Source organism: Eptatretus burgeri, chromosome 3, assembly GCF_056783735.1.
Source record: "Eptatretus burgeri isolate ZD-2024b chromosome 3, Ebu_testis_v1, whole genome shotgun sequence".
Taxonomy (NCBI): Eukaryota; Metazoa; Chordata; class Myxini; order Myxiniformes; family Myxinidae; genus Eptatretus; species Eptatretus burgeri.
In genome coordinates this window covers 73068478-73083699 of record NC_140963.1, presented here as the reverse complement: position 1 = coordinate 73083699, position 15222 = coordinate 73068478, and the positions used below count along the sequence as shown (strand labels likewise).

General features: G+C 42.3%; 1 protein-coding gene across 4 annotated transcripts in view; it reads right to left on the bottom strand.

Moving 5' to 3' along the window:
• Window positions 1-15222, bottom strand: part of LOC147030178 (uncharacterized) — a 196777-nt gene that overhangs the window by 148383 nt on the left and 33172 nt on the right. For all 4 annotated transcript variants that reach the window (XM_085873972.1, XM_085873973.1, XM_085873974.1 and 1 more), the window contains 3 exons: window positions 10955-11055; window positions 9128-10159; window positions 5902-6036 (listed from right to left, as the gene is read on the bottom strand). In XM_085873972.1, coding sequence (XP_085730098.1) covers window positions 5902-6036; window positions 9128-10145 — 1153 coding nt within the window. In that variant the 5' untranslated portion in view covers window positions 10146-10159; window positions 10955-11055. The remainder of the gene's footprint in view (window positions 1-5901; window positions 6037-9127; window positions 10160-10954; window positions 11056-15222) is intronic.

The window sequence follows — 15222 nt, the reverse complement described above, 5'->3', positions numbered from 1 at the left end:
ATAATTCGGGAGACGCGTTGGGCGAGACTCTAGCAGGTGACACAGAGGGAAAAAGTAAATGTGGTGCCTGCGACGTGTAAGAGACACGTGGAGACGACAGAGATAATAAAGGAAATAAGAATAACCGAGACGAGGGAGATGGAAACGGTAGGGGAGAGACTGCACGATAAGGACGGGGTTTGGGACGAACACACACACACACGGAGGTAGTGGAGGATGATGGGGGCGAGATGGCAGAATGTGTGGGGGCCCGATGCAAGCAGCTGGATAGCCTCCTTCGGGAACGAAGGGAGACACTATTCTCCCTTGAAGCTGATCTCCACCAGGTGGGTTCGGTCGTGTCAAGCGAGTTAGAGGGGGCGAGTGCTGCGGACAGGTGCACACGAAGCTTGGGGGGGTATGGAGGCCCCGGGAGCCCCAGAGGTGACCCGATTCCCCAGTGTGATTGTCCCGGTGTGTGTGGTGAAAAGTGTGAGTACGCCCCCGTGTGTGAGTGGTATGGTGGCGACTGTGCCAAAGTGCGTGCCTCCCAGCACGCCGTGTGTGGATGAGGCACTGCGTGTGAGTGTCACCGCGTGTGCGAGTGAACGGCCGAGTGTGAGAGGAACAGCGTGTGTAAGGTCACTGTGTGTAAGGGAGATGGCGGCCGGCATGAGGGAACATGTAACCGCATGTCCTGGTGTGAATGCCATCTCGAGGTGTGTGAGCCCTGTGGCACGAGGGAGCTTGAGCGCGAGAGTGCGACGGAGACGACGGCGACAGAGGGACAAGGGCCGAGTAGCGGCCGTAGTTGTAATGGGCACCGTGCCGGGTTTGCATGGCAGCGCGAGTATCGGGCCGTGCTGCGCACGAGGCCGCCACGTGCGCGCTTGCGGGAGTGAAACCCGGTCCGGAAACGCCAGCGGTGGATGTTGCCGATCCCGAGGACGGACAAAGGTTAGGCTGGATTACGGATTTGGACCGGATGGGTTCTCCAATAAAAGGGCAAGAGGAGCGCCTCGAAAAGAGAGCGTGGATAGCAGAGACTTGGGGCAGTCGTGTGGAAGTCTTGGTCGTCATGTTCTTGGTCCAAGTCTGTCATGGTCCAAGTCTTCGTTGTAGACAGACTTGGGGCAGTCGGGTGGAAGTCTTGTCCTTGTGGTCGTGGGGAAAAGGCGTCACAACCTGCCCACCGTTGCAAGGCCCGAGATCAGGCGTGGCTGTCCTCATGGCCGTGGGGAGAACGCGTCACGACCTGCCCACCGTTGCAAGGCCCGAGATCAGGCGCGGCTACGCTAGTTGCCGTGGGGACGAGACGTCGCGACCTGCCCACCGTCGCACCACGAGGGTGCGGGTAGGACCCGTCGGTCTTTTCGGTCATCCATGGCCCACAACCATAAAGGTCTACGGACCCCGTCTACCCCCTTGCCTGTGAGGGAGGTCTTTCTTTGTTTTTGTATGCATGCTGTGGCGCCGTGTCCTGCCAAGTAGAAACTGTGTAAGTGCTTGTAAATAATAATTATAGTCAGTCGTATTGCTTTTGCATTCTATTTGTTGCTTGTATATTGCATGATTCCTTGCTTGTGTTGTGTGTGCAATATGTGCTTTGTAATAAATGTGCTTGTGTGAAATGTATCCCGTTCGTCGTCTCTTTCCCCATTGAAAGTGCCATCTTGCATCACGTAAGGGATTGGTAGTGGATTTAGACACTCAGTGTGAGTGAACGGCCGAGTGTGAGAGGAACAGCGTGTGTAAGGTCACTGTGTGATATATATATATATATATATATATATATATATATATATATATATATATATATATATGTATATATATATATATATATATATATATATATATATATATATATATATATATATCGTCTTCTTCTTCTTCTTTCCGCTGCTCCCATTAGGGGTCGCCACAGCGGATCATCCGTATGATCCGCATAGTGATTTGGCACATGTTTTACGCCGGATGCCCTTCCTGACGCAACCCTGGTCGCCTCTTACGACACAGGGATATGGTACACCTATTTTAACCGGGGTATACACTGGCCCAGTACACTGGTACTCATTTCGCCGACCTCAGAAGGATGACAGGCTGAGTCAACCCCCTGGTGTATTAATTCAGTGGCCCAACGGGACTTGAACTCAGGACCTTTTGGATCCCAAGCCGCTGCCCTAACCACTGCGCCAACACCAGGTATATATATATATATATATATATATATATATATATATATATATATATATATATATATATATATATATATATATATATATATATATATATATATATATATATATATATATATATATATATATATATATATATATATTATAGTAAAGCCTGGTGTTGGCGCAGTGGTTAGGGCAGCGGCTTGGGATCCAAAAGGTCCTGAGTTCAAGTCCCGTTGGGCCACTGAATTAATACACCAGGGGGTTGACTCAGCCTGTCATCCTGCCGTGGTCGGTGAAATGAGTACCAGTATACTGGGCCGATGTATACCCCGGTTAAAAATAGGTGTACCATATCCCTGTGTCGTAAGAGGCGACCAGGGTTGCGTCAGGAAGGGCATCCGGCGTAAAACATGTGCCAAATCACTATGCGGATCATACGGATGATCCGCTGTGGCAACCCCGAACGGGAGCAGCCGAAAGAAGAAGAAGAAGATTATATAAACCCAGTAACCTTGAGTCGCTTTCACCAAAAAACAATGTTGCATTTATGTAGATATTTCAGGGATATGTTCACGAACATTAATCTTTATAAACAGCTGTGTATGACGGGTGGAAAAATATTTGGCTCGGTAATTTAGAAAACATATTAATATGGCAAACGGCTCGGAAATTGGGTGTTATTTCACAGTAACTTGCTCAGGGTGACGGAGCACGAACCACTCGCTCAGGGTGATGGAGCACCAACCACTCGCTCAGGGTGATGGAGCACCAACCACTCGCTCAGGGTGATGGAGCACCAACCACTCGCTCAGGGTGATGGAGCACCAAGCACTCGCTCAGGGTGATGGAGCACCAAGCACTCGCTCAGGGTGACGGAGCACCCACCAATCACTCGCTCAGGGTGACAGAGCACCAACCACTCGCTCAGGGTGACGGAGCACCAACCACTCGCTCAGGGTGACGGAGCACCAACCACTTGCTCAGGGTGACGGAGGAGCAACCACTCGCTCAGGGTGACGGAGCACCATCCACTCACTCAGGGTGACAGAGCACGAACCATCCGTTCAGGGTGACAGAGCAAGAACCACTCGCTCAGCCTGACTGAGCACGAACCACTCACTCAACGTGATGGAGCACCAACCACTCACTCTGAATGATGGCACAGCATGGCAAAAGTATCTGCAGTGAGTGAACAATTTCCTCAGAATGATGTAGTGCGGTTCCGCAATCGACAATGGGTGCTCAGAAAGTCGCTTAAGCACTCATGTAAGCCCTCCAATTGAATGGTTGATAAGGAACGGTTGGCCAGGTTGTCACAGCATACCATATAGAATCTCTTTAACTTTAAAGCTGTATTCACCACGTACACAGCAGTTAAATAAATAAAATGAATTCGTAAAAGTAATCACTTTATCCACAAAATAGTTGCTGCTTAATGCAGAACAACCCTAGAGACATTGCAAAGTTCAATCGCCTGTGAAATACACATTTAGAGAAAATCCGCCATGTTGCCTGCTCATCTGTGCACGTGTCATGTGTTGCATCGGTTAGTGGTCCACGCAAACGTAAAAACTTAAAAAAAACATGTTTTCACCAGGTTTGCTTTGTTACCAAATAGAGCACCTCACAAAACCTCTGAAAATATAGACACAGATCTGGCAGACGCTTTGGATAAGCAGTCCTTCTGGGGGATAGGGTGCGAGGTCTTGCAGTGAATGCATTCAATCATACAGCTCAATGAAGCTGGTTAATTTTGGCGAGTTCCTAAATTTTTTGTTCACTCAATATAATTCTCAAAACAGTCGAAAAAGATAAGTTAATACTTTGGAAATTTCACATTTTCTTGTGTACATATGGAGGAGGGAATATAGCCTTGCTTGCTTAAAGTAAATAAGCATATCGGCTTAGTTATAAAACTCATTATTTCTTCAAATTATTAGATTTCACAACAGATTTCGACACTTATTTAGTCCGGACAATATCCGATCCTCACAACTGTAATAATATTTCGATCATTTATCGAGATTACATGATGCAGGAGGTAATTTTGGAGTCTGCCACACAAGAGAAGGATCTGGGGGTGGTAACAGATACGGGAGGTAAGCAGGCAGCACAGTGCCAGGCAGCTATAGGTAAAGCAAATTTTAGGGTTTTAGGCTGTCTAAGGAGGGGGATCATTTATAAAGCAAAAGAGGTGGTGTTAACATTCTACAATAATTTAGTGAGGCCACATAAAGAATATTGTGTGCAGTTTTGGTCACCACAGTTCCGGAATGACATAGATGCCATTATGTCATAGAGAGGGTTCAGCATAGGGCTACGAGATTGATGCCGGGCCTAGCTGGACTCAGCTATGAGGAGTGCTTGAAGGAGACATGGCTTTATACACTAGAAAGGAGGCGGTTACGAGGAGATATGATGGAGATGTTTAAGATAATGAAAGGTAGAGATAAAATAAGTGCAGATGAATTATTCAACAGAGTAGACAGTGACAGAACCAGGGGCCATAGCCTGAGAGTAAAGAAGAGGAGAGTGAAGATGGCAGTAAGGCAGGGGACTTTCACTCAGAGTAGTTAATGCATGGAATGGTCTCCCTGAAAAGGTAGTGGCAGCAGAAAAAGTAGATAAGTTTAAATTAGAATTAGATAGGTACCTGGAAGTTATGGAGATAGAGGGGTATGGGGATGTTGATAAGACTTTTAGGTAGTTTGAGTATTGATGAGCGATTGTGTACAGAGTGCTGTTGGTGGAGGTCTTGTTAAGGTGGGTTGTGTGGTTGATATGTGCTTTTAACCAAGCCCATGCCCCCTCTCTGAGGGGAAGCAAAGAAGAAAAAATTACAACAAAAATTTTTTTCTTTTTTTTCTTTCATTAATTAAAAACATCATTTTTTTGCATTTTCTTTATTGGATCTTGGGTTGGTGTGTGTGTGTGCTGAACAGGCATGATGGGCTGAATGGCCTCCACCTGTGTTGGATTTCCTTGTTGTCCTTGTTGATATACTTTAAGTAGTCCATGAAAGTAGATTGTGGAAAATCGTATCATATAATGCATGAAATCACTCCAAGCTCCTACTTGAAAACTATTGTACTGACAAAAGCGATGTATACAGCGATTCATAGCTATAATGATGAGGCATTTGACATGAGTGAGGAAATTGAAAAAAAAATTATCGTTAAGAAATTGTTCTGGCCTGTTACAAGTAAGGACATGGTTGAGCAGGCCAAAAATCATGGTGGCTTCATATGCCAGCGAGGTGACCTAGAATACCTCTGAAGACCCCTAAGGGAGTGGTGACCGAGGATGTGCCTGATAAAGGATATAATTAAATAATTCCATTAATTATGTTGAAAATGGGTGTTTAATTAACCCAAACACCCAATTTTCACTCTTGCACTTCCTTGGAGTTTTCGTAGTATGCATGCAAGGTTTTGGAGTTATGAAGGAGATACAGATTGACATTTATTAGTGTGTGTGTGTATATGTATATATATATATATATATATATATATATATATATATATATATATATATATATATATATATATATATATATATATATATATACACACACACACACACACACATATTTACATATACATACATACATGAAACTGAGACTATTGTGAGCATCTCATTTGTAGAACCTTTTGAATATCATTAAATATTGCCAATAAATGATTGGCTGTGTATGGGTGCATGCATCTGTCTGTCTTATGTGTACAAATAATTATTGTCTTACTTGAAGACTTCAAAATGACTGACTGAGCTGGAGGAGGGTTCGTACAAGAGTCACGCAACTGAGGTGGTGCTGAAAAGAGGTCTACAGCAGAGATGGGTCTGGGGGAACTGTCTGTACTTGGACTCACAGGATCATCTGAGAATACAAACACGTGATGAAAGTTTTTTTTGTTATTCCGATGTGAGACATAAATTTTACTCCAGCAAAAATTATTAACTTTTCTCGAGCTTCCAACAAAGTGATGCTCTTAGATATGAACAACGTTCTCTGTGCAATATAGTATCTGCAATGACAAACACCTTAGGTGTCCATAATTTTAAAAAGCAGTCCCCACAGCCACATTTTAATCAGAAGAACCAGAGAGAAACGAAATAAATATCAGTGGATGGTGAACTGTTTCAGTGATCCCAGCAAACATTGACATTTTCTATAAAGGTAGTCCACATGTTTGGAGAAAGAAATAAAATAGGCTGGAGGAACAAAAATAAATTCTATAACTGATTGCACCTTGTATTAATGCTTGCATGTCATGCATGTCAGCAGTTGAACAGTTGAGTACTTCAATTTATTTTGACAAGGATGTAATAAGCTAACCATGATAGCTCACTAAAAATATGCATTTTCCAAGTGAGTAACCTGACCTACATTTGTATCCATTACAAGTGCACAGATGCATTAACACAGATGCATTATTTGCATTAGCAGAAGTAAAAGTGAGGTGGAAGTTGTAACCAGCCATTTTTTGAAATCTGTTTACAGTTTTACAGCATTGTCTGTGATAACATCGACAGTATACATGTCTTGTAAGGGCACCGCCTGGCTATTTCCGCCTAACATCCTTCCAACGTCACACTGCAAGCGTTCTTATAAACAGAACAAGTCCCACAGCTCCCAAAATCAGATAGCGGTGGTGGTAATCACATATGAAAAAAGAAATCCATCCATACTTAATTATTTTCTGTCAAGTTTTCTCATTTTGATCTTGAAAAATTTCCAAATGTTGCCGACCCCAAGTGAGAATGACGAAGAGAAAATTACGTTAAATCCATATATATATATATATATATATATATATATATATATATATATATATATATATATATATATATATATATATATATACGCACATATCTTTGATCGATTGCTTGTCTGAGGCAACTGCTGTATTATGTAAATTTGGTCCACCTTGCATCCCAGTCCTGTGGCACTTACATATTGCAAACGCAAATGTAATCTGCAGTTCCCATGCACAGCCCACCCCCAAATTCCCCACCAACACAACACACCACACACACACACACCTTCACTACATTTCTTTAATTGTTTTTACCCAAACCCAAGATGAAAAATGTATCAGTGGTGAAACACGATCTCAATCTTCAGCACGTCACTCGTTTCCTATTACAAAAATGCCTTGTCCATGTCTCAAATTAACCAAAAAAATATATATATTTTTTACAAGTCATGGCAGTAACAATCATACATGCACCATTCAAAGGATTACAAAATACTCATCATCTGAATTTTATTATAAATGGTTTTCTTTTGTTCAGTACATTCAACTCCACGTATTTAATTGTTTCTGAAGTTTGGTGATAAAACTGTGTTTGTTGTTATACATTTCTGATATGCACAGCAGGAAAGCATGGTTTCAAGAAATAAGCAGAAATAATGTATTAATAGTGAACACAGCTTGAGACATACGTATAAGTAAAGGGTCTGTGCTCTCACTCGGTGATGGAAGACATTGTTTGGGTTTGGATGTACATCATTCATTATAATCATTCATAATTTAAAGATGGATGTGTCATCTCTTCAGTGGAACAAGTTGGAAAGAAAAAAACATTAAAGTTATATCAACCATGAAATATAAACTATCACAGAAACCTCATCACCTTAAAACTAGCCAGATTAATCAATGGGAAAGAGACAAGCGAATGGTCTGCAGACAAAACACTGGCCACTGGGTGATGTTAAGACAATGTTGAGTGCCGCATTGGAAGGGCCTTGCCAGCAAAGCCTTACTAGAGGAAAATAAACAGCCATCGTCGAGCTTCCCGGCAGACATGGTGGACCATTAGAGCTTGTAATTAGTGTGTATTCACTAAGCCAGCACTTCCACAAACATTGTGGAGCAAAGGGCCTGGAATTGCAGGGGCAGCAGCAAACAGTTTCAAAGCACAAGTTCACATGCTTACCCATTCCCCTAAACGTTTATGGTGCATGCGGTGCCATGGATAATCTGCTGGTGGTGCTTGATAAGGATAATTGGCGACTTTGGGATTGGACCTCCAAAAACAACGGCTGCAATGGCTCACATGTCCCAATTACATCCGAGGTTATTCTATGGTTCAGAAAGAAATTGTAACAATACATTCTGGCGTGGTCACCCTGGTTTGAAACCATCATGAAGTTGTGAAGGTAATTTATGACAAGGATTCATTATATCTGGGGTGTCAATGACCAAGGATCGACTTTCGAGTTAGTTTCAGGTCAATGCCGGGGCACCCAAAGTTTATAAATGTATTGAAGATGATCGATTTTGGACATGTCTTACCAACTTTGAGCCTGATCCAGCCTGCTGGAAAAGAAAACCCCTACAAAACTACATACTCTGTAGGTGCCAGTTCTTACAACTACCCTGCAAGGTTCTCAGAGTTCAAAGGTTGTATCTTGTGATTTCTATCTATTACCACACTGCACATCCGTTTCCTGATGGAGCACTTGTCACCACAGTGTATCCCAGGGTTCCAAGCACCTCCTCATGGCATGCCCTCCACTTTTGCATCCCCCCCCCTATTCTCTCCCACTATCCACCACCTTTTCACCTCCTTTCATCTCAACCCCATGTTATCTCGAACCAATTTTCCCTCTCGTTTTCCAGGACATGCACCAAGTAGCACAATTGCTGAAAGTCACTACCAATCTGCTTTTCCACAATCTTTTCATCGGTATCGGAAGTTGTGCTTCTAAGAGCCTAACTCTATAATCATAAAAAAAAATACAATGAAATAAATCCTGATTAAATTATTATTTAACATTGTAAAAATAGCCTAAATATACAGTTCTTAAATGAAATCAAAGTAAGTGGCCATGTATACCAAAACAAAGAAACATAACCTCCACTACTTGTGTATCTTTAACTCTCGCTTCAAACCCAAAGGCGAAGATCCTTGACATCTACAATTTTAGTGATTGTGTAAGTTATTGAGAAGAAACAACTTACCAATGAATGGAATGGATGCTAGTGAGTCAATCGGAGGCTGAGGTTGTTGTAGTTGCTGTTCAGCCACAGCCTTGTTTTCCTGTTTATCTGTTCCAGTTCGTCCATATGAAAACGCTGATTGAACGATTCCTCGGGTTGACCCAGAGCCCACAATGTGTGAATGTGCTGCAAGGTTTCGTGCATTGGACCTCACCTGTACTAAAATATCTTCCTGTGCAATTAACGTACATTCCTCTCCATTCCCCAAATTTGAGTCAGCCGAGTGCTGCGCATTGCTGTCTGATTGCTTGGGTATATCACCATCCCCAAGGCTGGTGTGTCGCGTTCGGGTCCGTGCCGGCTGTCCAAGTTGCCCAGGTGGGCTACGAACAGGGGTCCGAGGTTGGCTGCTGCGCTCAGCTGCAACACGTAACTGCTGAACACGCTCCTGCAGTGTCCGATTGCCACACATTCGACGAACACGGCTCCGTTCAAGTGACTTGGTCCACGTTGCCTGTTCCGAATTGCGGCGATCAAAGACCAAATCTACATTTGGTATAGACCCTGATATTACAGTATCTTTTGCTAATGCTTCTGTAGTTGTTACTGCAGAGCTGGTTTCATGTTTTTCTGTGGCCTTACTGAGCACAGGAGTTCCAGTAACTGATGGCCCTGAAGCATAGGCATCCATGCAAGATATGTCTTGCCCCACAAAAGGTTTATCCATATCAATGTCCTGAATGCTTGTAGAAGCCTTGTCATTAACACCTTCAGAGCTGAGAGTAGCCTCATCCTGTTGAGTCAAGCATCCATTCAACTGTGCACTTGATTGTTCCGCACCTTCCACATTGCGAGGTTGCTTGGATGCAAACACATCCTCTCCAGCCATTTTTAATGGAGATGTTGGGCTATGGGATCCTTTGGCTAATTGCATTCGTGATGGCTTGCTTTCAACCCCCAATCCAAGGGAGCCTGGTGGGGATAGTGGTGAGATCAGCATGGATTTCTGTCTGGGCTGTGTCGACAATGTGATGCTCATCTTCACTTCCAGTTCTATGTTGTCAAACAAGAAAACATTCAGATTACTTTGGTTTCAGTTAATCTGAAACACACACAAAATCACAAGTTGCATGTATATGTATGTATGTATGCATATATTTATATAATTTATTCGAGATTTTATCAACATCTTTTATGACACAGTTTGTATATTTTATCATTATTTTACACACGTACATTATATTTTGAAAATCAATTTAATTATTTTCTTTCAAGTTATATTGATGAATCCAAAGCATATGTGTGGATTGTTTGCCATGTCGATATTCTTAATTTGCAACTAAATGGAATTACTCGGAAATAAAAATTGTGGCCACATTCTCGTGGTTGGGCACTACAATTAAAATTTGATATGGCTGTGTCTTGAACAGAATCAACCACATTCTCTGATTGGCTTTTATGAAGAGGTTCTCAGTAAACAACATGAAGGAGGTATATATGATTTTGCAGTCGCAGTCACAGAACAGCACTCTTGTGGTACCATTTATGAGTTCTCGGGTAACAAATAAAAATAAAAATAGCTAGGATGATCATAAATGAGCAGTCATCCACATAATGCTTGATTTTACTAAATATCCACTTGCACACTGAGGTAGCACAACATTTATAAGTACATGCAGGTAGGTAGAAGACCTGCCTTAATATCACTCAAGAATGGCATGCGATAATATTAGTTCCTGACTGCAGAAACAAAGCAGTCTCAATCTCTTTGAACATTATATTGAGATACATTGATGTGTAAACATATAATTTATCATCACAATACAAGTCTCTTACACTTTTACTCACATTTGTACTACTTTTCCCTTCCGCTTTTCTTTCTTCAGTCTTTATGTTTGCTTGAAGCAATGTCCATGGGAAGAGCTGGCAGAAAAGGGGTGAACACGGACCTTGGGAGAGACAATGGCAGGGTGGGTGGATGGTGGGTGGAGGAAGAGCATACCATGAGGCAAGAGGAGCCAAGCCCTGTCTTAATCTGCGCCTCTGACTTCACTGGGCACTCGACAACAACTGGCCTTGCCCAATTGCAATGGGTGGCCATGCAGCGACTGTGGGAAATTATTTGTGCTACAGATGTTGCTCCATCACAGGAAACCGATGGGACCATTACACATATCTTGCTCCTTCTCAAGATGAAAAAAGGTTGATAAAGTAAAGATATAACTTCAACTCTTTCAGTATATGTTACAGGTTTTACATCTCCCCCCAAACTAATACTCTGAACTTGCATCATAATAATAGAATTTGACATAAGCATAAGACATTCTTATCAGTGTGCCTGTGCCATCTTTGGAAGCGTAAGCTTTCGTTCATTGAAGGAACAATAGTGATCCCACTGTATCTTTCCAAAAAACGGCCCCATTGTGTTTGTGGGCCTTTCTTTCTGGAAAGGCGAAATTCCTTTCTGGAAGAATAATTTGGAAATTAAAATTTTATCTTCCTCCAAATAAGAAGATACTCTAAATATTTTGAAAACTGCAACACTGACATCTATTTCAAAACAGAAACTACAGAGAACATCGTTATTTACACAGAAGAAAGCTCGTGCGACATCAGCTTCATTGATGAAGCCAAAACATAGTGAGAAAACTGGATTTATCACTTAATCATACATTTGTATTGAAATATAGTGGATATGTAAAATAACAGCTTGCCAATATTATTTTAAAGTCTCATTATGTATATATGTTTGTACATATATATATATATATATATATATATATATATATATATATATATATATATATATATATATATATATATATATATACATATGCAAAAGTAGGTACAGTAAGGATTATACCAGTATTACCAGTATTATAATAGTGGTGCGAGGATTCATTTAATACTAGAATTCATTCATTAATATTAGATTAATGTTTATTATTGATATGTTTATTATTGGTATGTTATTATTGATATGCTTGTATAATCAGTAAAATACATTTTGTGCGCACGTTTTTTTTTCATTACTGTATACCTACTTTTGCAGCCCCCTGTGTATATATATGTATATATATATATATATATATATATATATATATATATATATATATATATATATATATATATATATATATATATATATATATATATATATATGTATATATATATATATATATATATATATATATATATATATATATATATATATATATATATATATATATATATATATATATATATATATATATATATATATACATACATATACTTAGAAACAAGAAGAGGCCATTTGTCCAGTTACACCTGTACAAAATCTGCACCCAGTTGTCTTGATCATTTCACTTATCTTCTCCTTCATAAATATATTCTCACCACTAGAAGCACCCACTCCTTCTGAGAGCTGCCACGGGGATCCTGTTATTTTCTTCATGATTATTAATAACATGGCAGAGTACCTCCCCTTTGGGTCACCTGGTTCCAAGCATACAACACGTTCTTCTAACACATCCATTTATTTGTATGGCAGTGTTTCGGCAGTTTGGCAGTGTATAAGCAACAGACTGCTGCCTCGATTGCTTCCTGAAAAAAAAATTCACCTGGGTTACAGATATGAAATGAAAACATGCACACTGCTTATGTGTATATATTGTTGGAATTCGCGCTCGCCGGCGTGCGATCGGCCGCTCGACTCGAATGGCGGCCGCCTCGCCCACCGGAACGGACAATTCAGTCGTGACCCTCTCGGACAAACGCCAGGAGGTAGTCACGGGTGGGGGTTTAACCTCACCACGATTGTGCCAATTGCCCACCCATGCAGGATAGGGTCGCTCGCCAAATTCGATCGACCTAAGTACCTGCGCGAATGGTCGACCGGGCGATCGCACCAGGCCACAGGCCGACTCCGGACACGAACCGCTTAAGTGGTCCGTTCTGTGCTACAGTGATAAACGAGCGGTGTTATCGTCGGCCTCGACGGTTCCGATTAATTATCGGGCGTATTAAGCCCACTACGAACCCTTTACGTGAAGCAGGATGGAGGGTCAATAAAGAAAAGACGAACCGAAACGGGAAAACAGTTCACACAATGCACATTTATTACGCGACACACGGAGAGCACACATATACAGCCAAACAGTCAAAATGCAAATTTAGCAACCCAAACAATAAAAGCAACGACGACGCAGTTACTACCGAATACGCGTACACACGGCAACACTTATACAGTTCTACTTTACAAGACACGGCGCCAACACACATTTACTCAAAAGCAAAGGAAAGAAGCCACCCTCATAGACCAGGGGGCAGACGGGCCTGTAGGCCAATATGCGCGCGTGACCTGATGGAGCGGCCAGGTCCGCGAGACCGGGTGGGTCCTACCCGCTTCCTCGTGACGCGTTGGCGGAGGAGCCGCAGATGTGGCCGCGTGGCTGTGCCCCGATTCCGTGCTCCTTGGCGGGTTCCGTTGGCACGACGTTTGGAGTGGGGTGGGAACGGGGCCCCCTTTGTTGCACTCTCTCAGCGCGGGGGAAAAGGGGGAATTGTTGATGCCCTGGGGGAGGGAGAATGGCTGGCTGGCTTGGGTCCCGCGACGAGCGATCTCCCACCGCGACCTCGTCGCTGACCGCCGTCCTTCTCGCCTCGGACCCGAGCTCCTTGGCCTCTTCCCACAACTCTCCTCAGCCGACTGCAGAACCCACTCGATGCCTTCGCCACACGACTCCACTCTCTGCCGCTGCCACACTCTGCTGCTGCCACACTCTACCCTCCAACCAAAAACTGACTCTGCCACGATGCGCCTTGCGCTCGCCGTTTTATAGGCCGGCAGGAGAAAACAATATGCAAATTTCCGGATCAGGATCACCTCGGGGGCGGAGCCACACTCGCCAATTGGACGGAGGAAAAGTGGGCGTGAACCTCCCCTGATCCTAGAATTTGCATATTTCAATTTCACACAGACGCACCTGGAGGCGGGGCCAAGCCGCTCCGCGCTTGCTAATTGGACGGATCAGAAGTGGGCGTGTAGCGTTCTTGATCCGAATTCTCCTCGGAAAGGCCGCTATTTGCACTCGCGGCTCGGTGCGTATCGCTGAACGAGACAAGACAGCCCGATGCTCAGTGTTCACAGGTGGTGCGGGAATGGCCGCAGAAGGAGAGAGGTGAGGGTGGTGGAGGGTTTATCAGTGGTGGTTAAGGTGGTTGTTGCGGTTGAGACATGGTTGGTTCAAAATAAAGATAGAACAGAAAAACACTTTACTCAAAGCGTCGCAGCCCGAATGAATCACATTTATTCCCTCTAAACAACGGGTTTGGGGCTAACTACACATGTACTTAGAGTTATCTCACCTACGGGCCCTGAATGGTGGTTTGCGAATTTCCACAGCCGTAACAATATATATATATATATATATATATATATATATATATATATATATATATATATATATATATATATATATATATATATATACATACATTGTGGTTATATAGCTTGGATAATTCCAATTGCACACACACTTCCCCCAAAGGGGAAAAAATCCCCCCAATTTTTTTTCAAAACTTGATGGAATCAAACAAACTTGCACATGCACAACATCAGGTTGTCCTCATTAATCTCTGAAAGTTTCAGCTCCCTCGGTCAAATCCTCTCCGAGGAGCTGATGATACACACATACACTTGCTCTATTACATATAGATTACATTAATATATCTTAACATCCACATCCATTTATCACTAATTCCAATATCCCAATTTCGTAAAGTGTAATTAGCCAAATGGCGTCTTCTTGTTTCTAAGTGTATAATTTATATGGATAGAAAATGAGACTTTAAAATAATAATGGCAAGCTGTTCCTTGACATATCCACAATATTTAAATATAAACGTATGCTTAAGTGATAAATCCAGTTTTCTCACGATGTTTTGGCTTCATCAATGAAGCTGATGTTGCACGAGCTTTCTTCTGTGTAAATAACGATGTTATCTGTAGTTCCTGTTTTGAAATAGATGTCAGTTTTGCAGTTTACATTATAATTAGAGGATTCCCAGAAAATAATTCCAATTTTACCTTGATATGCACATGATTTTGATGTCTGCAGCGACTTAATTGAGCC